The sequence below is a fragment of the Pseudophryne corroboree genome, chromosome 3 (assembly GCF_028390025.1).
Source record: "Pseudophryne corroboree isolate aPseCor3 chromosome 3, aPseCor3.hap2, whole genome shotgun sequence".
Classification (NCBI taxonomy): Eukaryota; Metazoa; Chordata; class Amphibia; order Anura; family Myobatrachidae; genus Pseudophryne; species Pseudophryne corroboree.
In genome coordinates, this window is record NC_086446.1 from 445,318,337 (window position 1) to 445,344,192 (window position 25,856).

A 25,856-nucleotide genomic window follows, 5' to 3' on the forward strand; every position below is an offset into this window, starting at 1 on the left:
ACTGTCCACAAAAATCGGGAGAGACCTCATGACATCCAAGGAGCCCTGCTCTGGAAAAGAATCCGGCACCTGGAAGGAAGGGACCAGATTCTCCTGGTTGATGAGGAGAAACCTGGATACCACCTTAGGAAGTTAACCCAGTCGTGTCCTTTAATGAAGAAAGGCAGAGTCCAAATCTAGATCGGCCTGTACAAAAGACAGGACTCGCAATAGGCGAAGGGACCTGGGGTTGAAGCCTCAAGCTGAACACCAGTTAAAGTATGTCCTTCAAACTCGGTGATCAGTCCTGGCAGTGAAGGCTTATGAGCATTGAGCATGGTACGAATGACCGACCATGAGAAACCCTTAGCTGTCAGGATGGATATCTCAACAGACACCCCGTTAAATCAAGACAGTGCAGATGCGGATGAAAGCACGGGCCCTGAGACAGAAGATCCGACCTGCGAGGAAGACGCAGTGGAGCATCGATGGAGAGACCCAGGAAATCTGCATGGCCAATCCACAGCCACGAGGATCACAGTGCCGCCATCCAACTTCAATTTATGGAGGACCCGCAGAATCAGAGATTGGAGGGAAGATGTATATGAGTGGGAAGGTCCACAAAACCGTTATGGCGTCCACCAGAAGAGAACCCAGATCCCTTGCACGTGAGCAGTATCTTGGCAGTTTATGGTTGTGTCACATCATGTCGATGTTTAACAGACCCAGCGGAAATTAAAGCCCTGAAATTCTTCCGGATGCAGGGACCACTAGTCCAAGTGAGTGTTCTGGGGGCTTAGAAAGTCTGCCTCCCAATTTTGATGAAAACTGCAGACAGAGCCAGAAGATGGCGCTCGCCACGACTGCAATTGCCGCCCTGATGGTTTATGTAGGAAACGGCTGTTGCGTGGTTAGGCTGCACCTAGACTGGCCTATGCTGGAAGAGAAGGATGTGCTAGGCAAATAGCTCTGTAACCCACTCTGTGATCCAGAATATGGATTTGGAATTGGCTCTCCTGAGGCGACTACCAACCCTGAAAAGTCTGATGACAATTAACTGCCCTCCCTCCCCCCACCCATAAAGACTTGCATCGGTGGCGAGTAGGACCTAGTCCTGGATCCAAAACGAGTGGCCCTTGTCCAGGGTGGAATTAGTGGAGCAATTACAGGAGGGAATAATGGACCTCTCGAGAGATAATGACTGTGACCTAAGACGCAGATGGGATTCATTCCACAGGGCCATCATCTCCATTTGTAAAGGATAGGAGTGAAACTGGGCATATTCCACCTGCATGCAAGAGTGGATCGATACTTGACAGTGACCCAAGAACATATGAATCTTGGCCTGTCAGCCAGAAGTAGGATGTCCAGATAAGGCAGCTTTGGGGAAGATATGCAGCTATGACTGCCATGACCTTTGTGAAAACACGAGGTGCTGTGGAAAGTCCAAATGGCAATGCTTGAAATTGGAAGTCTTCCTTCCATATCGCAAACCTGAGGAAGCGCTGCTGACTGACACAGATGGTACTAAGTAAATAAGCATCCTGGATATTTAGGGAGGCCATGAAGTCCCCCAGTTTCAGAGCGAGAATGATGGAGTGCAGAGAATCCTTGCGGAACTTGGGAACTGTAGGTACCTGTTGAGCGACTTCAGGTTGAGTATGGTTCGGAACGAGCTGTCCGGCTTCTAACCTTGCAGGCCAGGAAGGAGTGGATGGACTCTCGCAGCGCTCCTGCTTTTACTGGATCTACTGGAAGGCATGTAGAAATATATTTGGTTGGAGGACATTCCTTGATAGGTTAGAGTGTTGCCCTGGGAAACTACAGCTCTGATCCAAGTGTCTGTCGTTGTCGCCATCCATGTCTCGGAGAAAAGCAGAAGCCGGATTCCAGCACTGGGGTTTCCCAGGTGCAGGCCCAGCCCGTCATGCGGCGGGTTTGTCAGCTGACTTGGGAGCAAGACATGTGGTAGACCTGGTCTGTTTACCTCTACACTTGGAACCTTTGGTGGAAGAACTCTTCAACCTGGAAAAAGACAAACCCTTGGCCTTCCCCAGTGGATTAATGGAGCGAAACTTAGACATTTGCGTGCTGGGTGCTGCCACAAAAGGAAGAAAAGCAGTCTTGGACACAGCTACTGTAGCTATGATCTTGACCAATTCTTGACCAAAACGAACTCCCCCTAAAAAAACGAAGAGCATGCAAATCTAGTGAGATCGCTCATTTCACCGCTGGGTGAAACGAGCGGTCCCCCCCCTCCTCCCTCACTCAGCACACATTGCGCTGAGTGCTGAGCGGGGGGAGAGATGTGTGCTGAGCGTTCGGGCTAGATCGCTCAGCACACATCGCCGTTTGTAGCAGCCTTTAGTCACTCAAGCAGATGCAAGGGCTGGGCGTGCAATAACTCCCACATTAGAGTATATTGTCTTAAGGAAGTTCTCTCACTTCCTATCCACCGGATCCTTAAGGGAGGCCGTATTAGGAATAGGAAGATTAGTAGACTTGACCAGACAGGCGATATGAGCATCTACCAGAGAAGGGGATTCCTATTTGGCCCTATTCACAGCTGGGTGCAGATAAAAAGCAGCAATGTCCTTAGAGACCTGGAAGTGCTTGTTAAGGTGAGCCTATGCCTCCACTACGAAGTCTTCAAGTTTAGCAGAAGAAAGGAACTCAGCAGCCACCTTCTTCTGATGTTTAAAGACGGGGACATCTGTCTTAAATGCCTCCTTTAAGTCCTTGATCAAAAGTGCAGATTTAACTACCTTGATCAGGCCTCAACATTCACCTATGGTAGGGAATTCTCTGTGATAGAGGAGGTTTTGACAACCAAGGAAATGGAGACCACTGCTTCAGTCATAACCCGATAGAGGCATCGAGTCATCACGTCTGGTGGCCTTGCACGTGGACGGGCAGTCTGTGTCCAGCTTTTGTTGGAGAGACGCAGACACCTGCAAGAAACCCTGCACTGACTACAATAACGACAGGACCCATGGTGCTTCTGCTGCAGCATTTTGCGACTCTCCTGGACCCAGGAGAACGCTGGCGACTGGCACACGCCTGTAGAGAGGCTAGCAGGGGGAAAGGGGCCTGGGGATTGCAAGTTGTTTAGCTAAATGCAACATTAACTGTGAAAGTGCGGAAACCCATGCCAGTTCCTGATTGGACGCTGTGGCTGTTGGGACCTCCCGCTGCATAATAGTGAAACACAGGACACAGAGCCCATCGTGGCCCAGATCCTGAGGAGAAAGCACTTCAGAACAGTTCCTGCAGTTACGCAACACTGGAGCGCCCCTCTTCCTGGGTGCCTTGCCTTTGGAAAACATGTTAATGCAAATCCAAGAATGCCACAAATAAATTAATAAGTGTGGCTATGCAGACAAGTGATGTCTATGTAAATGTCAATAAATAAACTGGTGTGCACAACTGAATGTACAAGTAAAGAGTAGTCATTACACAGAAAGTGATGAAAACAATAAACATAGAGACAATATACAGGTGTAGAGAAGAAACACAGTACTCCCAAACACTTACAAATACATGCACATAAAACATTCAATGCAAAAGACCAATGGGCAAATAGTGCTCAACAATCCATCCCCAACAGTGGGGGAGGAGCTGTATGTATAACCAGACTAGCGAGAGTGAGGTATACAGGGAGACAGGAGCCCGGGGCTTCTGTCTGCTGAGGTGCTGAGGCAGGCAATGTGCTAAAACAGCTGCCCATCATCTCATGAAGGGAGAAGAGAGAGGTGGAGGAGTATATCCAGTGGCGGGATTCCTGCAGGAGTGAACGCATCAAGGGTGTGTGGGAGGGGCTAACCAGGAAAGCCTACTTCCCTCGCCTGGCAGGGACCACAGGGCAGTGGCCGTTACATTGTACAGTGACCTGTTTACATAAGAATCTCCCTGGTGGTCTAGTGGGGAGACGGAGACAACCTGGTCTCTCTCACCGGCGGTGACAGCCGGGATGTGTGCAGGGAGCTGCCTTACCTATCCCCGATGCGTCCGGCTGCAGCTCCCCTACTTTGTGCTGGAGCTCGGCCGAGGTCACTGATTCCGGCGCCAGCACTGCAGCCATTGGCACTGGGGATTGTTGGATCGGGAGTGAAGGCGCCTCCGGCGCTGACTCACTGTCTGCTCAAGTAAATGTAAAAAATTAAAGTTAAAATAAAAAACTATGAATAAGCTGCTAAATGGTAGCTCCTGTAAAAAAAAATACCCTTCTCCTTAAGGCACCAAATGTAAAAATGGTCCTAGAGGCTAGGGGCTGGGTATAGAGGAAAGGGAGCTTGTGCTGCTGGGAAAAGAAACTTAACCGCTTGGTGCCCAGACTCCAGCTCATCATTTATACAAAGTGTCAACCTTGTGTCTCCTATGGCTGAAGAAGAAGCATACTTTTCAGTTTCCAGCCGAGTTATACAGAATGTAGATTTTAAGGTTTGCTATATTGGTATATAAAATATCAGGGTTACCATTATCTTTAAAAGTAGTTTGTATAGTTATAATTTAGACTTCCTGTATCAGTTGTGAGATGATGCGTATCTTAGAATAAATACCTACTATACCAACTTAGGGGGAGCTTTATCAAAGCTAGGAGAGAGATAATGTACTAATCAATCAGCTTCTAACAGTCATTTTACAAGTTTTTGAAAAATAACAGGAGCTGATTGGTTGGTACTTTACCTCTCTCCAAGCTTTCATAAATCTCTCCTTAAAGACTCCATATGAAATCTACAAGAAATAAGTTTCCTCTCACTGCTGGGCTGGCCGACCTGTCCCTACCCTAAATAACTTTAGGGTTCAAAAAAGGTCATAAACAATGCTGAATAACAATTAATCAATGAAATGACTGATTTCATCTAATAATTGCATTATACTAACATAGGGGTAAATGTATGAAACAATGATATGGGGAAGGGGGAAGGTATCAGCGCACGGTATGTATACGATATGTATGTGCTGATACCGCTCCTTCAACCATGTACTAATGTGGCGCTGTGTGCTATGCACCCGTTATTATTGGCACTCTAAAAAGATAGCACACTTATGTGCGGGACAATGTATCGATTTCGATAGCTGCAGGTGTCGATGCCCTATCTCCGCAGCAGGAACAAAGCTGTCCCTGGCTGTGGCGGATGCCGGCTTCGGGATGCGCACAGGAGATCTCGAGCATGCGTAGTGGAGCTAGTCGGGCAGAGAGACACAGAGCATCAGCACTAAGCTGATGTGCTGTGTGCTCAGACAGGCATCACCGGAGGGTGGAGTTTTCACTCCCCTGCTCCGGCAGACAAGATAATACATCATCGGGCAGTACGGATGGTGTAATGGTTAGCATTACTGCCTCAAAGCGCTGAGGTCATGGGTTCGATTCCCACCATGGCCCTGTGTGAAGTTTGTATATTCTCCCCGTACTTGCGTGGGTTTCCTCTATTGTACTGTACTCCCACAATACAAAAATATACTGGTAAGTTAATTGGCTCCCAACAAAATTTCCCAATGTTTATGTATGTACATGTGGTAGGGAATAAAAATTGTAAGCTCCATTGGGGCAGGGACTGATGTGAATACTGTCTGTAAAGTGCTGCGGAACATGTGTGCGCTATATAAATAACTGGTTATAATAATAATATTGTCGATGTATCGTGCAGCTATAATACATCTGCCCCATAATTGGGAGTTATGAACTTCTCAGAAAACTTAAAGATATTCCTGATTAAATATACACAATGTGGATGGCTCTCATTTTTCTGCAAAAACTGTTCGACATTTTATGTGACAAAGTACATACTTATCAATTCTCATGTGCCAAGTTATTACCTGGTATGTTGGCCTCACGTAACATTGCCAAATGTTTCTCACGGATCCTCTTTACAAACTCCTGAGAAAAGTGATAGATTTTGCTACATATGCCTTCTACTGAGTCCCTTGCCACAGCTGTCATATGAGGACCGCATTGGCTGCGCAGATGCTCCAAGCGATCCTGAGGCAGAGCGAGAAGGAATATGCTTTACTACTTGTAGGGATACAATATAGGTAATAAGTAACTGGACATGATAGAAGTTGTCCTAATATTGTCTCAAACTTTATCTGCACTCAGATAAACGAAAGTGGTCATGAGGTAAGTCAGTGACCATTCTACAAATGAAAAGAGGAAAGTTTGCAAAATATAACTCACAATTAGACATCTGACCGTAGTGTTAACAGCAGCAACATGGCTTACCATGTAATCCTCCTTGGTTGCTAGATGGTCTCTCCGCAGCCAACTAAAGGTGTCCTCCACGTTCCATTTCACCACCTTTCTAATGTCTGAGGAAGCACTCCTAGAGGGAAAACAGAGAGTCTCAGCAACATGCGGGCATGACAGCTACTCTGTGGGAGTGGAAATGAAGAGATACAAAATAAAAAGCTTGTAAAAATAAAGGAGAGAAAAAAATTCTTATACTATAAAAGGTATAAAGTTGATAATTTTTTATTTTATAGGTTTTATTGATGTGCACACCCCAAATTTACGTATTTCTTTTCTCTCTTTCTTCAAAAGCAGAGAAATACAGACATCAGTCAATCACCAACAGAGCCACCTATTGTTTATATGGCATGTCATCAAAACTCAATAGTAAGACAACAAAATCAGGTTTTTTTATTAACTCACCGTAAAAAATGCACTTCTCCAATTCCATGGGAGACCCTTGAGACACTGAGTTAAGCAAGTGGAGTGAAAAACCAGGGCACTTTCAAAATTGCCACTAAAATTCAGGCTAATGACCCTCAAAAGCCCATACAACCATTAGTTTGGCTTGTTTTTGTTTACTAACAAAATTAACCCTAGCATACATAAATATGTATGTGTACAGATTAGACTTTGCGTAATCTAGAATCCAACTGTGAGATTCCAAAACCTGATCGGTCTGTCTCACATGGTCTAAGAGGACCACTGGAGAGCTTGCTTTATTAACAAGTCGTTCAAATATGGGATCACTGTTACCACTATGGACCCTGTCTGTCACTGTTGTGAAAACCCCCAGTGCAGAGGCAACGACAAAGATAAGAACCCTGAACTGGAAATGTCATGTCTGAATTTCAAATCTGAGCAGTGAGTGTCTAAATACACCAAACACTCACCATGCTCCACAGTGCACATTTCTGACCTCAGGTATTCCATTATGCATCTGTCCACCTGAAGGTGCAGTTTTTAAAAAACTTTAGATTCAGAATAGGCTTGGAAGTTCAGTCTTGTTTTTGAACAAAAAGGTTGAAGTAACATTTCTCTGGTCCTTGGGAACAGGGACAACAACACCTGCTGAAAGTAAACTGAATTGAAACATCGGCCAACCAATTGCTAAACTCCTGGAATGAATATAGTGGACAGAGAACAAAAATGTTATTATCTGCCCACTACTGGGACCTCCCTGATGATTTAGATAAACCGCCACTGTTGCATTGTCCATCTGATCCTTCCCAGCTCACACCTTTACCAGAGGCTGATCTGCCCTGAGAGAGGTTGAACAAAGCCTGAAGCTCCAACACTTTAAGAGAACCAGTTCCTCCAGCGACCACCTACCCTGGAAGATAGTTTGGAGTACCACAGTTCCTCAAGCATGGGAACCACAGTTCCCCAAGCATCCAGGCCCAGAAGCATTTTTGGGTCTTTGGGGCGACAAACAGAAAAAAAAACAGTTAGGGTAAGGACTCACAAACCCAAGCGTCTGAGGGCGATTATAACCACCTTTCCTGGAACAACTGGCAACCCCACCACAGGTTCCCCTTGGAGGGTTTCTGGACCATCATATCTGATGTTTGTCAGATGATATGGAGCTTGGCCGGCAATGACCCTAAGAGGGTATTCAATTAGCGATGAAATCACAGCTGCAAAAAATAGGATTTTAATTACCTACCGGTAAATCCTTTTCTCATAGTCCGTAAGGGATATTGGGGAGAATTAGTACGATGGCGTATAGACGGGGTCCAAAGGAGCCGGTGCACTTTAAATTTCTACACTGGGTGTGCTGGCTCCTCGCCTCTATGCCCCCTCCCACAGGCAGTTATAGGTAAAATAGTGCTCAAAGGAGAAATTACATACTTGAGAGAAGGAACATAACAACATAAGAGGTGAGATTTACACACCACGAATATAAACAACCAGCAACGGCTGGAAACAACAAACAGCAACAGCTGCACAGGTAACCTCATAAAAGAGAACGCACTGAGGCGGACGAGAAAGGTAGGTAATTAAAATCCTTTTTTCTCTAGAATCCATAAGGGATATTGGGGAAACTTAGTACAATGGGGAACCCCCAAAGCTTCCAGAACGGGCGGGAATTTGCGGAGACTTCTGCACCACCGCCTGCCCAAACTGGGTATCCTCTTTGGCCAGGGTATCAAACTTGTAGAATTTTCCAAAGTGTCCTTCCCCGACCAGGTAGCAGCTCGGCACAGTTGCAAGGCCGAGACTCCACGGGCAGCCACCCAGGAAGAGCCCACCGAACTTGTAGAGTGGGCCTTCAGAGACTTAGGAACAGGGAAGGCTGCCGACACATAGGCCTGTTGGATAGTAAGCCAACAAGCAATTGACTGCTTTGAAGCAGTACAACCCTTTTTCTGCGCATTATAGAGCACAAACAAGGAATCCGTCTTTCTGATCAGAGCCATTCGCTTGACATAGATCTTCAAAGCTCGCACAGCATCCAATGCCTCCGGAGGAGCAGAAGTGCCAGAACTTGATGGAACCACAGTAGGTTGATTCAAGTGGAACGCAGAGACAACCTTCGGCAGGAACTGCTGCATAGTCCTGAGCGCTGTTCTGTCCTCGTAAAAGACCAAGGGGTAAATTTACTAAGATGGGAGTTCTGTTTAAGATGGGATGTTGCCTATAGCAACCAATCTAATTCTACTTCTCATTTATTTAGCACCTTCTAGCAGATAATACCTGGAATCTGATTGGTTGCCATGGGCAACATCCCATCTTAAATAGAACTCTCATCTTAGTAAATTTACCCCCAAGTAGGGACTTCAATACGGTAAGGCCCCCAATTCTGAGACACGTCTAGCAGAAGCCAGGCCTAGTAACATCACTGTCTTCCACGTGAGGTACTTGTCTTTTACCATCATCAGAAGTTCAAACCAGGAGGACTGTAGAAATTTTAACACTACATTCAAATCCCAGGGTGCCGTGGTCGGCACAAAAGGAGGTTGAATGTGAAGTACTCCTGGAAGAAAATTGAGAGGGCCGAAATCTGGACCTTAATGGAACCCAGGCATATGCCCTTATCCACTCCAGCCTGCAGGAAACGGAGGAAACGTCCCAAGTGGAACTCCGCAGGCGGATACGAGCGTTCCTCGCAGCAAGAGACATATCTCCTCCAGATATGATAGCGTTTTAACGTCACAGGTTTCCTGGCCTGAACCATGGTAGCAATGACTCTTTTGGAAAGGCCCTTGTGAGCTAGGATGTGCCGCTCAACCTCTATGCTGTCAAACGAAGTCGCCGTAAGTCTGGGTAGACAAACGGTCCTTGTTGAAGAAGATTTCTTCTTAGTGGTAGATGCCAAGGTTCTTCGATGGACATGTCCAGAAGATTCGCGTACCACACCCTCCGAGGCCAGTCTGGGGCAATCAGAATTGCCTGGACTCCTTGATTTCTGATTCGCTTGAGCACCCTTGGGAGCAACAGAATTGGAGGAAACAGGTAGACCAGCCGGTAAGGCCAAGGCGACGTCAGTGCATCCACTGCTCTCGCCTGAGGGTCCCTGGTTTGGGAGCAATACCAATGAAGCTTCTTGTTGAGTCGAGAAGCCATCATGCCTATTTGTGGGCAGCCCCACCGGTCGATGATCTGCTGAAACACCGGATGGTGGAGACCCCATTCCCCCAGGTGGAGATTGTGACGATTCAGGAACTACGCTTCATAGTTGTTCATACCCGGAATGAAGATTGCTGACATTGCTCTTGCATTTCTTTCCGCCCAGAGGAGTATACTTGACACCATGCAGACTCTGCTTTTTGTCCCTCCTTGCCGATTGATGTACGCCACTGCTGTGGCATTGTCCAACTGTACGTGGATCGCGTGATCCTTGAGTAGAGGAGAGGCCTGAAGCATAGCATTGTAGATCGCCCGAAGTTTCAGAATGTTGATCGTAATGAGGGCTTCATGAGCTGACCACCTGCCCTGGTACTGAGCCCCTTTGGTGAGAGCTCCCCATCCTCTCAGACTTGCATCCGTCGCATGGAGGATCCAATCCTGAATCCCGAAACTCCGGCCTTCCAGGAGATTGGAGGACTGCAGCCACCACAGGAGGGAAATCCTGGCCTTAGGTGATAGCCGTATCATCCAGTGCATCTGTAGATGTGATCCGGACCACTTGCTCAGGAGATTCAATTGAAATGTTCTTGCATTGAACCTTCCATATTGGATCGCCTTGTATGAGGCAACCATCTTTCCCAACAATTGTATGCAAAGATGGATAGATACTCGAGCAGATCAGAGTACCATGCGGACCAACTCCTGAAGTGTTCTTGCCTTGTCCTCCAGGAGGAACACCTTCTGAGCCATAGTATCCAGTAACATCCCCAGGAACAGGAGCCTCTGAGTTGGCTCCAGGTGAGACTTCTGTAAATTGAGAATCCACCCATGGTGTGACAGAAGTTGGATAGTGCGGTTGATATGGAGCAATAAAAGCTCCCTGGATCTATCAGAAGATTGTCCAGGGAGGGGACAACATTTACCCCCTGGACCCGGAACATCTTCTCCGCCATTACCTTTGTGAATACCCTCGGACATGTGGACAGGCCGAAGGGTAGGGTCTGGAACTGGAAGTGACTGTCCAGTAGGGCAAACCTCAGATAAGCCTGATGAGGTGGCCAAATTGGAGTATGAAGGTAGGCGTCCTTGATATCCAGGGAAACCATGAATTCCCATTCTTCCAGACCCGCAATCACTGCTCTTAAGGATTCCATCTTGAATTTGAAAACCCTGAGATAAGGGTTCAAGGACTTTAGATTCAAAATGTGCATTACCGAGCCATCCGGCTTCGGTACCACAAACAGGTTGGAGTAATAACCCTTTCCCCATTGTTGTACTCGTACTGGAACAATGACGTGGGAGTGGACCAACTTTTGGATGGCCTGTTGCAACGTAACTTGCGTATCCTCCAAAGCTGGCAAGCTTGATTTGAAAAATCGTTGGGGAGGAGCACCGTCGAACTCCAGCTTGTAGCCCTGAGAAATGAGGTCACTTGCCCAGGTATCATGGCAGGAGCTTTCCCAGATGCAGCTGAAGTGACGCAGTCGAGCTCCCACCTCGAGATCCCCTCGGGGTGGGTGGGCACCGTCATGCTGAGGACTTAGTGGAAGCAAAACTGGTGCTCTGTTCCTGAGAACCGATGTTCGCAGGTCTTCTTGTCTTACCTCTGGTGCCTCTTGCCGCAGTGGAGGCACCTCTGGCTCTAGATCGAAATCTGTTAGACCAAAAGGACTGAACAGACGTCACCGGGTAGGAACGCCTAGCCGGCGGGGCACCAGAGGGGAGAAACGTGGATTTCCCCGCAGTAACTTTGTAAATCCACGTATCCAACACAACCGCAAAGAGCCATTCCCCAGAAAAGGGGCGAGATTCCACACTGTACTTGGACTCTGTATCCGCTATCCACTGACGCAACCACAAGGCCCTGCGCGCAGACACTGCCATGGCAGAAGTCCTAGCATTAATATTGCCCATCTCCTTGAGCGAGTTATACAGGAAGCGTGCAGTGTCCTGAATGTGGTTCAGGAGAGTCACTGTAGTGACCCAAGGCATATCCCCGGAGAGGCCCTCCTGAATCTGAGAAGCCCATGTGTGACTAGCATGGGTCATCCAGCAAGCCGCTATGACCGGCCTTTGTGATACAGCTACTGCTGTGTAGATAGACTTTAGTGTAGTCTCTACGCATCGTCCTCTAGAGGGAGTTTTAATACATCCCGTATAGCCAGAATGAGGGGTTCAATACCCTAAGCAGAAGTGGAATCCCCACTAATGGGATCCAAGTCCTCCCCATCCTCCTGTAAAGCCTCATCTGAATCAGAGAGTAAGGCAGGTAAACCACGCTTTTGTGGTCCCGAGTTAGAGAGGGGGGGCTGTGTAACATCTGCCCTAGCAACTAAGTCTGCAACAGCCTGTTGTAGTAGCTGAGTTTTCTGAACATTAGCGGTGAGTTGTGATGACATATCAGACATCATATTCTTAAGGGTCCCAAGCCAGGAGGGCTCATGACGCTCTCCCCCAGCCCCTTCACTGAGTTGTGAAGATTGGCTGCATTGTTAACATGAAACAGAATCAGATGATAAAGGAGAGAACCTGGTGTGGCATACACTGCATACTTTGTGTTTACCCATGTTCAAAGTAAATCACAATGACATACACACAGAGAGTAAAACTTATCAAGCTTGCCCTTACTGTATGTGAGAAGGAGACACAGATAGAGAGAAGACCAGTACACCCCAGCTACACAGCCCCAGTAAAGCTGTCAGCTTATTATATCACAGTGAAACACCTATGATTTCTGTCCTGTATAGGACACAGATTGTGTTCAATAGCGGCTCTCCCCCTTTGCTACACCCTGTACCAGTTTTCCAGCGTGTCTTGAGTGTCAGGAGGAGCTGTGTGAGCCTGCTGCTGCTACAGTAAGCATAGGAAGGTGCCAAAATACTGCTGGACCCGCTCTGAGGTAGCTCAGCCCCCCCAATGGCGCCGGAGCTACAGAGATTGTTATACTGGCAATGTCTCCCAAAGTGCTTAAAAACATCACACAAGTGCTAGTTTAAGCCACCGCTAGCCAGTTTACACAGGGGGCTCTAGCAGGTCCTCCCCAGGAGGGTCCCGTATGTCGCACCCACGTTCTGCTGCACCAGGAACCGGGGGGACCCCTGGTTTATACTCACCACTGTCGTCACTTTCAGGCTAATGGTAGGGGTGTGCGGCGTGCTGTGAATGCGACAGCTAAGGCGCAGTGCCCCGCTGAACAAACAACCTCTCAGGATGGTGGTCCTGCAGCGGGGAAGCGGCTCTGACACCTCACAAGGCTGGTGCCCCCCCCCCCCCCCTCCTACAGTTGTGCTCATAAGTTTACATACCCTAGCAGAATTTGTGATTTTCTGGCCATTTGTCAGAGAATATGAATGATAACTCACAGACTTTTCTTTCACTCATGGTTAGTGGTTGGGTGAAGCCATTTATTGTCAAACAACTGTGTTTACTCTTTTTAAATCATAATGACAACAGAAACTACCCAAATGACCCTGATCAAAAGTTTACATACCCTGGAGATTTTGGCCTGATAACATGCACACAAGTTGACACAAATGGGTTTGAATGGCTACTAAAGGTAACCATCCTCACCTGTGATCTGTTTGCTTGTAATCAGTGTGTGTGTATAAAAGATCAGTGAGTTTCTGGACTCCTGAAAGACCCTTGCATCTTTCATCCAGTGCTGCACTGACGTGTTTGGATTCTGAGTCATGGGGAAAGCAAAAGAATTGTCAAAGGATCTGCAGGAAAAGGTAATTGAACTGTATAAAACAGGAAAGGGATATAAAAAGATATCCAAGCAATTGAGAATGCCAATCAGCAGTGTTCAAACTCTAATTAAGAAGTGGAAAATTAGGGATTCTGTGGAAACCAAATCACGGTCAGGTAGACCAACAAAAATTTCAGCCACAACTGCCAGGAAAATTGTTCGGGATGCAAAGAAAAAATAAGATTTTACTCACCGGTAAATCTATTTCTCGTAGTCCGTAGTGGATGCTGGGAACTCCGAAAGGACCATGGGGAATAGCGGCTCCGCAGGAGACTGGGCACAACTAAAGAAAGCTTTTAGGTCACCTGGTGTGCACTGGCTCCTCCCACTATGACCCTCCTCCAAGCCTCAGTTAGGACACTGTGCCCGGACGAGCTGACATAATAAGGAAGGATTTTGAATCCCGGGTAAGACTCCTACCAGCCACACCAATCACACCGTATAACTCGTGATACTATACCCAGTTTAACAGTATGAAAACAACTGAGCCTCTCAACAGATGGCTCAACAATAACCCTTTAGTTAACAATAACTATGTACAAGTATTGCAGACAATCCGCACTTGGGATGGGCGCCCAGCATCCACTACGGACTACGAGAAATAGATTTACCGGTGAGTAAAATCTTATTTTCTCTGACGTCCTAGTGGATGCTGGGAACTCCGAAAGGACCATGGGGATTATACCAAAGCTCCCAAACGGGCGGGAGAGTGCGGATGACTCTGCAGCACCGAATGAGAGAACTCAAGGTCCTCCTCAGCCAGGGTATCAAATTTGTAGAATTTTGCAAACGTGTTTGCCCCTGACCAAGTAGCAGCTCGGCAAAGTTGTAAAGCCGAGACCCCTCGGGCAGCCGCCCAAGATGAGCCCACCTTCCTTGTGGAATGGGCTTTTACTGATTTAGGATGCGGCAGTCCAGCCGCAGAATGCGCCAGCTGAATTGTGCTACAAATCCAGCGAGCAATAGTCTGCTTAGAAGCAGGAGCACCCAGTTTGTTGGGTGCATACAGGATAAATAGCGAGTCAGTTTTCCTGACTCTAGCCGTCCTGGAAACATAAATTTTCAAGGCCCTGACTACGTCCAGTAACTTGGAATCCTCCAAGTCCCTAGTAGCCGCAGGCACCACAATAGGTTGGTTCAAGTGAAAAGCTGATACCACCTTAGGGAGAAACTGGGGACGAGTCCTCAATTCCGCCCTATCCATATGGAAAATCAGATAAGGGCTTTTACATGACAAAGCTGCCAATTCTGACACACGCCTGGCTGAAGCCAAGGCCAATAACATGACCACTTTCCCCGTGAGATATTTTAGATCCACGGTTTTAAGTGGCTCAAACCAATGTGATTTTAAGAAACTCAACACCACGTTGAGATCCCAAGGTGCCACTGGAGGCACAAACGGGGGCTGAATATGCAGCACTCCTTTCACAAACGTCTGAACTTCAGGTAGTGAAGCTAGTTCTTTCTGGAAGAAAATCGACAGAGCCGAGATCTGTACCTTAATGGAGCCTAATTTCAGGCCCATAGTCACTCCTGCTTGTAGGAAATGCAGAAATCGACCTAGTTGAAATTCCTCTGTTGGGGCCTTTTTGGCCTCACACCAAGCAACATATTTCCGCCATATGCGGTGATAATGCTTTGCAGTTACATCTTTCCTGGCTTTAATCAGCGTAGGAATGACTTCCTCCGGAATGCCCTTTTCCTTCAGGATCCGGCGTTCAACCGCCATGCCGTCAAACGCAGCCGCGGTAAGTCTTGGAACAGACAGGGCCCCTGCTGCAGCAGGTCCTGTCTGAGCGGCAGAGGCCATGGGTCCTCTGAGATCATCTCTTGAAGTTCCGGGTACCACGCTCGTCTTGGCCAATCCGGAACCACGAGTATTGTTCTTACTCCTCGTTTTCTTATTATTCTCAGTACCCTTGGTATGAGAGGCAGAGGAGGGAACACATAAACTGACTGGTACACCCACGGTGTCACTAGAGCGTCCACAGCTATCGCCTGAGGGTCCCTTGACCTGGCGCAATATCTCTCTAGTTTTTTGTTTAGGCGGGACGCCATCATGTCCACCTGTGGCCGTTCCCATCGATTTACAATCAGCGTGAAGACTTCTGGATGAAGTCCCCACTCTCCCGGGTGGAGGTCGTGCCTGCTGAGAAAGTCTGCTTCCCAGTTGTCCACTCCCGGAATGAACACTGCTGACAGTGCTAGTACGTGATTTTCCGCCCATCGGAGAATCCTTGTGGCTTCTGTCATTGCCATCCTGCTTCTTGTGCCGCCCTGTCGATTTACATGGGCGACTGCCGTGATGTTGTCTGACTGGATCAGTACCGGCTGATGTAGAAGCAGGGATTTTGCCTGACTTAGGGCATTGTAAATGGCCCTTAGTTCCAGAATATTTATGTGTAGGGAAGTCTCCTGACTCGACCATAGTCCTTGGAAGTTTCTTCCCTGTGTGACTGCCCCCCAGCCTCGAAGGCTGGCATCCGTGGTCACCAGGACCCAGTCCTGTATGCCGAATCTGCGGCCCTCTAGAAGATGAGCACTCTGCAGCCACCACAGCAGAGACACCCTGGTTCTTGGAGACAGGGTTATTAGGCGATGCATCTGAAGATGCGATCCGGACCATTGGTCCAACAGGTCCCACTGAAAGATTCTGGCATGGAACCTGCCGAAAGGAATTGCTTCGTAAGAAGCCACCATCTTTCCCAGGACGCGCGTGCAGTGATGCACCGATACCTGTTTTGGTTTCAGGAGGTCTCTGACTAGAGATGACAGCTCCTTGGCTTTCTCCTCCGGGAGAAACACTTTTTTCTGGACTGTATCCAGAATCATACCCAGGAACAGTAGACGTGTCGTCGGAACCAGCTGTGATTTTGGAATATTCAGAATCCAACCGTGCTGGTGTAGCACCTCCTGAGATAGTGCTACTCCCACCAACAACTGCTCCCTGGACCTCGCCTTTATTAGGAGATCGTCCAAGTACGGGATAATTAAAACTCCCTTTCTTCGAAGGAGTATCATCATTTCCGCCATTACCTTGGTAAACACCCTCGGTGCCGTGGAGAGTCCAAACGGCAGCGTCTGGAATTGGTAATGGCAATCCTGTACCACAAATCTGAGGTACTCCTGGTGAGGATAGTAAATAGGGACATGCAGGTAAGCATCCTTGATGTCCAGGGATACCATGTAATCCCCCTCGTCCAGGCTTGCAATAATCGCCCTGAGCGATTCCATCTTGAACTTGAATTTTTTTTATGTATGTGTTCAAGGATTTCAAATTTAGAATGGGTCTCACCGAACCGTCCGGTTTCGGTACCACAAACAGTGTGGAATAGTAACCCCGTCCTTGTTGAAGTAGGGGCACCTTGATTATCACCTGCTGGGAATACAGCTTGTGAATTGCCGCTAGCACAGCCTCCCTGTCTGAAGGAGTAATCGGCAAGGCAGATTTTAGGAACCGGTGGGGTGGAGACGCCTCGAATTCCAGTTTGTACCCTTGAGATACTATTTGCAGGATCCAGGGATCCACCAGTGAGCAAGCCCACTGATCGCTGAAATTTTTGAGGCGGCCCCCCACCGTACCTGGCTCCGCCTGTGGAGCCCCACCGTCATGCGGCGGACTTAGAAGAAGCGGGGGAGGACTTTTGCTCCTGGGAACCTGCTGTTTGTTGCAGCCTTTTTCCCCTACCTCTGCCTCTGGACAGAAAGGACCCGCCTTTTCCACGCCTGTTTTTCTGAGTCCGAAAGGACTGTACCTGATAAAACGGCGCCTTTTTAGGCTGTGAGGGAACATGGGGTAAAAATGCTGACTTCCCAGCAGTTGCTGTGGAAACTAGGTCCGAGAGACCATCCCCAAATAACTCCTCACCCTTATAAGGCAAAACTTCCATGTGCTTTTTTGAATCTGCATCCCCTGTTCACTGGCGAGTCCATAAGCCTCTCCTAGCAGAAATGGACAATGCACTTATTTTAGATGCCAGCAGGCAGATCTCCCTCTGTGCATCTCTCATGTATAAGACTGAGTCTTTTATATGCTCTATGGTTAGCAGAATAGTGTCCCTGTCTAGGGTGTCAATATTTTCTGACAGGGAATCTGACCACGCAGCGGCAGCACTGCACATCCATGCTGACGCAATAGCTGGTCTAAGTATAATGCCTGAGTGTGTATATACAGACTTCAGGATCGCCTCCTGCTTTCTATCAGCAGGTTCCTTGAGGGCGGCCGTATCCGGAGACGGTAGTGCCACCTTTTTAGACAAACGTGTGAGCGCTTTATCCACCCTAGGGGGTGTCTCCCAACGTGACCTATCCTCTGGCGGGAAAGGGAACGCCATTAGTAACTTCTTAGAGATTACCAATCTTTTATCAGGGAAAGCCCACGCTTCTTCACACACTTCATTTAATTCTTCTGATGGGGGAAAAACTACGGGTAGTTTTTTCTCCCCAAACATAATACCCTTTTTAGTGGTACCTGGGTTTATATCAGAAATTTGTAACACCTCTTTCATTGCTTCAATCATGCAACGAATGGCCTTAGTGGACATTAGACTAGACTCATCGTCGTCGACACTGGTGTCAGTATCCGTGTCGACATCCGCGTCTGCCATCTGAGGTAGCGGGCGTTTTAGAGCCCCCGATGGCCTTTGAGACGCCTGGACAGGCACGAGCTGAGAAGCCGGCCGTCCCGCATTTGGCATGTCGTCAAATTTTTTGTGTAAGGAGTCGACAAGTGCACGCAATTCCTTCCATAAGTCCATCCACTCAGGTGTCTGCCCCGCAGGGGGTGACATCCCTTCTATAGGCATCTGCTCCGCCTCCACATCATTATCCTCATCAAACATGTCGACACAGCCGTACCGACACACACAGGGAATGCTCTAACAGAGGACAGGACCCACAAAAGCCCTTTGGGGAGACAGAGTGAGAGTATGCCAGCACACACCAGAGCGCTATATAATGCAGGGACTAACTGAATTATGTCCCCTATAGCTGCTGTTATATATACTGCGCCTAAATTTAGTGCCTCCCCTCTCTTTTTTACCCTTTTCTGTAGTGTAGACTGCAGGGGAGAGCCAGGGAGCTTCCTTCCAGCGGAGCTGTGAGGGAGAAATGGCGCCAGTGTGCTGAAGGAGATAGCTCCGCCCCTTTTTCGCGGACTATTCTCCCGCTTTTTTATGGATTCTGGCAGGGGTAATTATCACATATATAGCCTCTGGGGCTATATATTGTGGTATTTTTGCCAGCCAAGGTGTTTTTATTGCTGCTCAGGGCCCCCCCCCCCCCCCCCCTAGCGCCCTGCACCCTCAGTGACCGGAGTGTGAAGTGTGTATGAGGAGCAATGGCGCACAGCTGCAGTGCTGTGCGCTACCTTGGTGAAAACTGATGTCTTCTGCCGCCGATTTTCCGGACCTCTTCTTGCCTCTGGCTCAGTAAGGGGGACGGCGGCGCGGCTCCGGGACCGAACACCAAGGCCAGTTCCATGCGGTCGATCCCTCTGGAGCTAATGGTGTCCAGTAGCCTAAGAAGACCAAGCTAGCTGCAAGCAGGTAGGTTCGCTTCTTCTCCCCTTAGTCCCTCGCTGCAGTGAGCCTGTTGCCAGCAGGTCTCACTGTAAAATAAAAAACCTAATTATATACTTTCTTTTTAGAAGCTCAGGAGAGCCCCTAGTGTGCATCCAACCTCGGCCGGGCACAAAATCTAACTGAGGCTTGGAGGAGGGTCATAGTGGGAGGAGCCAGTGCACACCAGGTGACCTAAAAGCTTTCTTTAGTTGTGCCCAGTCTCCTGTGGAGCCGCTATTCCCCATGGTCCTTTCGGAGTTCCCAGCATCCACTAGGACGTCAGAGAAATCCACTAATAACTTCAGCTGAAATACAGGACTCTCTGAAAAAAAGTGGTGTGGTTGTTTCAAGATGCACAATAAAAAGGCATTTGAAGAAAATTGGGCTGCATTGTCGAGTCGCCAGAAGAAAGCCATTACTACGCAAATGCCACAAAGCATCCCGCTTACAATACTCCAAACAGCACAGAGACAAGCCTCAAAACTTCTGGAACAAAGTCATTTGGAGTGATGAGACCAAAGTTTAACTTTTTAGCCACAACCATAAACGTTACATTTGGAGAGGAGTCAACAAAACCTATGATGAAAGGTACACCATTCCTACTGTGAAACACGGAGGTGGATCGCTGATGTTTTGGGGATGTGTGAGCTACAAAGGCACTGGAAACTTGGTCAAAATTGATGGCAAGATGAATGCAGCATGTTATCAGAAAATACTGGAGGAAAATTTGCACTCATCAGCCTGGAAGCTGTGCATGGGACGGATGTTCCAACATGACAATGATCCAAAATACAAGGCCAAGTCGACCTGTCATTGGCTACAGCAGAATAAAGTGAAGGTTCTGGAGTGGCCATCTCAGTCTCCTGACCTCAATATCATTGAGCCACTCTGGGGAGATCTCAAACGTGCAGTTCATGCAAGACAGACCAAGAATTTACAGGAACTGGAGGCTTTTTGCCAAGAAGAATGGGCAGCTTTACCATCTGAGAAAATAAAGAGCCTCATCCACAACTACCACAAAAGACTTCAAGCTGTCATTGATGTTAAAGGGGGCAATACACGGTATTAAGAACTGGGGTATGTAAACTTTTGATCAAGGTCATTTGGGTAGTTTCTGTTGTCATTATGATTTAAAAAGAGTAAACACAGTTGTTTGACAATAAATGGCTTCACCCAACCACTAACCATGAGTGAATGAAAAGTTTGTGAGTTATCATTCATATTCTCTGACGAATTGCCAGAAAATCACAAATTCTGCTACGGTATGTAAACTTATGAGCACAACTGTAACTCCCACGGTGCAGGTATGCTGTTGCCTAAACAGCATACCGAAAATAACAAAGATTTAAAATAAACTGTAGAAAACTCTCTGGAGTAAATTGCCTGTGGGAGGGGGCATAGAGGGGAGGAGCCAGCACATCTAGTGAAGAAATTTAAAGTGCACCGGCTCCTTTGGACCCCGTCTATACCCCATCGTACTAAGTCTCTCCAATATCTCTTATGGATGCGAGGGAAACTGACTGTTCGCAGGTATGCGCATTCCTGTGATTCGCCCTATTTGTATGTAAATTAGCAAAAAACCTGGATTGCCGCAAAAATTGGTGCCAAAAGTGTGAAAAATTTGTAAATCTGTCCATATCCCCCAAAAAAGTTAAACTAACACCGGATAACAATATAAAAGTTTATTATTGGTTATAATAAAAGTATTTCTGGTACTTAAATTGAGTCAAATGGCTGTTATATGCATTTTTTTTTTAAATGTAAAAAAAAAAAATGTTTTTTTTTTGTTTTTTTGTTTAAGCGAAATAAGTGCTAAAATTAAACTTGGGGTACAATACACTACAGGGTTATAAGAACCTGTGAGCAAGACACTGCAACAGTAGCAGTGTTATCCTTACAAAGAAAAAAATAGGATTTTAGTACCTACCGGTAAATCCTTTTCTCCTAGTCCGTAGAGGATGCTGGAGACTCCAAAAGGACCATGGGGTATAGACGGGATCCGCAGGAGCTTGGGCACACCGAAAAGACTTTAACTGGGTGTGAACTGGCTCCTCCCTCTATGCCCCTCCTCCAGACCCCAGCTATAGGAACTGTGTCCAGGAGAGACGGACATTTCGAGGAAAGGATTTTTGTTTAAACTAAGGGCTACAAATATACCAGCCCACACCACAAACATACCGTACAACCGGAGTAACAGTAAACCAGACAACAGCATGAAATAACAGCAGCAACAAGCTAATAACAAAAAATACACAACCAGTGTATAAACAAATTTAAACAGTAAGAACACACTGCAAGTAACAGTCCGCACTGGGATGGGCGCCCAGCATCCTCTACGGACTAGGAGAAAAGGATATACCGGTAGGTACTAAAATCCTATTTTCTCTTACATCCTAGAGGATGCTGTGGACTCCAAAAGGACCATGGGGTCTATACCAAAGCTCCAACACGGGCGGGAGAGTGCGGACGACTCTGCAGCACCGACTGAGCAAACATGAGGTCCTCATAAGCCAGGGTATCAAACTTGTAAAACTTAGCAAAAGTGTTTGAATCCGACCACGTAGCTGCTCGGCAAAGCTGAAGTGCCGAGACCCCTCGGGCAGCCGCCCAAGATGAGCCCACTTTCCTGGTAGAATGGGCCTTTACTGATTTCGGCACCGGTAACCCAGCCTAAGAATGAGCTTGCTGAATCGTACTACAAATCCAGCGTGCAATAGTCTGCTTCGAAGCAGGATGACCAATCTTCTTTGAAGCATACAGGACAAACAGCGCCTCTGTTTTCCTGGCCACCGCAGTTCTGGCGACGTAGATCTTCAAAGCTCTCACAACATCAAGAGACTTCGGAACTGCCACAGCATCTGTAGCCACAGGTACCACAATAGGTTGGTTAATGTAAAATGAAGAAACCACCTTCGGCAGAAATGGTTGACGAGTCCTCAATTCTGCCCTATCCGAATGGAAGATCAAGTACGGACTCTTGTGCGACAAGGCCGCCAACTCCGACACCCGCCTGGCAGACGCTAGAGCTAACAGCATGACCACCTTCCAAGTGAGAAATTTTAACTCAACCTTACGCAAAGGTTCAAACCAGGAAGACATAAGAAACTGTAAAACCACGTCAAGGTACCATGGTGCCACCGGGGGCACAAACGGAGGATGGATATGCATCACTCCCTTCACAAAAGTTTGAACCTCAGGGAGAACCGCCAAGTCCTTCTGAAAGAAAATAGATAAAGCCGAAATCTGCACCTTGATGGAACCCAATTTCAGGCCGGCATCGACGCCTGCCTGCAAAAAATGGAGAAACCGACCCAAGTGAAATTCTTCCGCAGGAGCAGCATTAGTCTCACACCACGAAACATACTTTCTCCAAATACGGTGATAATGTTTCGCCATAACTTCCTTCCTCGCCTTAAGGAGAGTGGGAATGACCTCCCCGGGAATACCATTCCGAGCTAAGATTTGGCGCTCAACTTCCATGCCGTCAAACGCAACCGCGGCAAGTCTGGAATCACGCATGGTCCCTGCAATAACAGGTCCTCCCTTAGAGGAAGTGGCCAAGGATCTTCCACAAGTAATTCCTGAAGATCTGGATACCAGGCCCTTCTTGGCCAATCTGGAACTACAAGAAGTGCTCGCACTCTTGCCCGTCGAATGATTCCCAGCACCTTTGGAATGAGAGGAAGCGGAGGGAACACATACACCGACTGAAAGACCCACGGAGTCACCAGGGCGTCCACTGCACTGGCCTTTCCCTTGAGCTGGAACAATACCTCGGAAGCTTCTTGTTGAGGCGAGACGCCATCATGTCGATCATCGGAGTTCCCCAACGCTTCGTCAGTTCTGCAAACACCTCCTGATGAAGAGCCCACTCTCCTGGATGGAGATCGTGTCTGCTGAGGAAGTCTGCTTCCCAGTTGTCCACTCCCGGAAGGAAGACTGCTGACAGGGCGCTCACGTGCTGTTCCGCCCAGCGAAGGATTCTTGTGTCCTCCGCCATAGCCGCCCTGCTCCTTGTTCCGCCTTGACGGTTTATATGCGCCACCGCAGTTATGTTGTCTGATTGTATCAGAACAGGCCGACCCTGAAGAAGGTTTTTTTGCTTGAAGCAGGCCGTTGTAAATGGCTCTTAACTCGAGAACATTTATGTGGAGACAAGATTCCTGGAGCGACCATTTCCCCTGGAAATTTCTTCCCTGGGTGACTGCGCCCCAGCCTCGGAGACTTGCATCTGTTGTCAACAGGACCCAATCCAGGATACCGAATCGGCGGCCTCCTAGGAGGTGAGAACTTTGTAGCCACCACAGGAGATAAATCCTGGACCTGGGAGATAGACGTATCTGCCGGTGCATGTGCAGGTGAGACCAGGACCACTTGCTCAGCAGATCCCACTGAAAAGCCCGACCATGAAACCTGCCAAACAGAATGGCCTCGTACGCCGCAACCATCTTCCCCAGAACCCGAGTACATTGATGAACCGACACACTCTTTGGCCTCAGAAGTTCCCTGACCATCGTCTGAAGTTCCAGAGCTTTTTCTTCCGGAAGAATCACCTTCCGTAAGCCCGTGTCCAGAATCATGCCCAGAAAGGGCAACCGAGTGGTCGGAATCAACTGCGACTTTGGCAAATTTAGCAGCCAACCGTGTTGTCGCAGAACGGACAGAGACAAATCCACATTTCTTAGTAACCGTTCCCTGGACCTCGCCTTTATCAGGAGATCGTCCAAGTATGGGATAATGGTAACCCCTTGCTTGCGAAGGAGAACCATCATTTCTGCCATGACTTTGGTGAAAATGCTCGGGCCCGTGGAAAGCCCAAACGGCAACGTCTGAAATTGGTAATGAGAATCCTGTACCGCAAACCTTAGGAAGGATTGGTGCGGAGGATATATTGGAACGTGTAAGTAGGCATCCTTTATGTCGACTGACGCCATAAAGTCCCCCCCCTTCTAGGCTGGCAATCACAGCTCGAAGAGATTCCATCTTGAACTTGAAAACCTTCAAGTATGGATTGAGGGACTTTAGGTTCAGAATCGGTCTGACCAAACCGTCCGGTTTCGGTACCACAAAAAGGCTCGAGTAGAACCCCTCCCCCCGTTGGGACAGGGGAACGGGAACAATGACCCTCTGTTGACACAACTTTTGTATTGCTGCCAGCACCACCTCCCTGTCCGGAAGAGACACTGGCAAGGCCGAAATGAAAAACCGGTGAGGGGGTGTCTCCTGAAACTCCAGCTTGTATCCCTGAGATACAATCTCTAGGACCCAAGGATCCAGGCCTGATTGAATCCAGACCTGACTGAAGATCTGCAGACGGCCCCCCACCGGTCCGGACTCCCCCAGGGCAGCCCCAGCGTCATGCGGTGGACTTGGTAGAGGCAGGGGAGGACTTCTGGTCCTGGGCGCCTAACACTGCAGGCGAGTTTCTTCCCCTTCCTCTACCCTTTGAAGAGAGAAAGGACGAACCTTTTCCCCGCCTGTATTTATTCGGACGAAAGGACTGCATCTGCTGATGTGGTGCCTTTTTCTGTTGTGTGGGAACATAGGGAAAAGACGACTTACCCGCAGTCGCGGTAGAAACCAGGTCAGCCAAGCCGTCCCCAAACAAGACATTACCTTTGAAGGGTAAAGCTTCCATAGCGCTCTTGGAATCGGCATCAGCATTCCATTGATGGATCCACAGCGCCCTCCTGGCCGAAATCGACATGGCATTGGCTCTTGATACCAAGAGACCAACATCCCTCGCCGCATCCTTCAGGTAGTCTGCAGCGTCCTTGATAAAACCAAGAGTCAAAAGAACAGTATCTTTATCAAGGGTATCCATATCAGCAGCTAAATTCTCAGCCCATTTAGCAATAGCACTACTCACCCATACCGACGCCACAGCAGGTCTGAGCAATGCACCCGTATTAGCGAAAATGGACTTCAGAGACGTCTCCAGCTTGCGATCCGCCGGATCCTTGAGAGCTGCCGTGTCAGGAGACGGAAGCGCCACCTTCTTAGACAAACGAGATAGAGCTTTGTCAACATTTGGAGACGCCTCCCATTTTTCCCTGTCAACAGAGGGGAAAGGATACGCCATGTAAATCCTCTTGGGAATCTGCCACCTCTTGTCCGGCGACTCCCAAGCCTTTTCACAAAGAGTATTCATTTCATGAGAGGGGGGAAACGTCACCTCAGGTTTTTTCTCTTTGAACAAGCAAATCCTTGTTTCCTGCACCGCAGGTTCATCAGAAATGCGTAAAACATCCTTTATAGCCACAATCATGTACTGAATACTCTTAACTAATCGTGGATGTAAAGCAGCCTCAGTGAAATCGACCTCGGAATCAGAATCCGTGTCGGTATCAGTATCTACCACTTGAGTAAACGATCGCTTTTTTGACCCCGATGGGGTCTGCACCTATGTCAAAGCATCCTCCATGGATTTTTTCCACACCTGTGTCTGTGACTCAGATTTATCTAACCACTTTGACAAAAAAGCCACATTTGTATTAATTGTATTTAACAATGTAAGTAAATCAGGTGTCGGCTGCGCCGACAGAGCCAATTCCAGACTCGCATCTGCCCCCCCAATAACCTCCTCCGGTGAATAACATTTAGCTTAGACATGTCAACACGGAGTATCGACACACCGACACACATACACAATGTCTCAGCTAGGGGACAGGCCCACAAGGAAGCCTGGAAGGAGAAACACAGAGGGAGTATGCCAGCTCACACCCCAGCGCCCATATATCCCATCAAAGCATATATGTGAAAGCGCTGC

General features: G+C 48.0%; 1 protein-coding gene across 7 annotated transcripts in view; it reads right to left on the reverse strand.

Moving 5' to 3' along the window:
- PCIF1 (phosphorylated CTD interacting factor 1) overlaps window positions 1–25,856 on the reverse strand; it is a 216,138-nt gene that overhangs the window by 86,013 nt on the left and 104,269 nt on the right. For all 7 annotated transcript variants that reach the window (XM_063960476.1, XM_063960475.1, XM_063960472.1 and 4 more), the window contains exons 9-10: window positions 6,203–6,302; window positions 5,800–5,962 (exon numbers count right to left, since the gene is read on the reverse strand). In XM_063960476.1, the coding sequence (XP_063816546.1) occupies window positions 5,800–5,962; window positions 6,203–6,302 (263 nt within the window). The remainder of the gene's footprint in view (window positions 1–5,799; window positions 5,963–6,202; window positions 6,303–25,856) is intronic.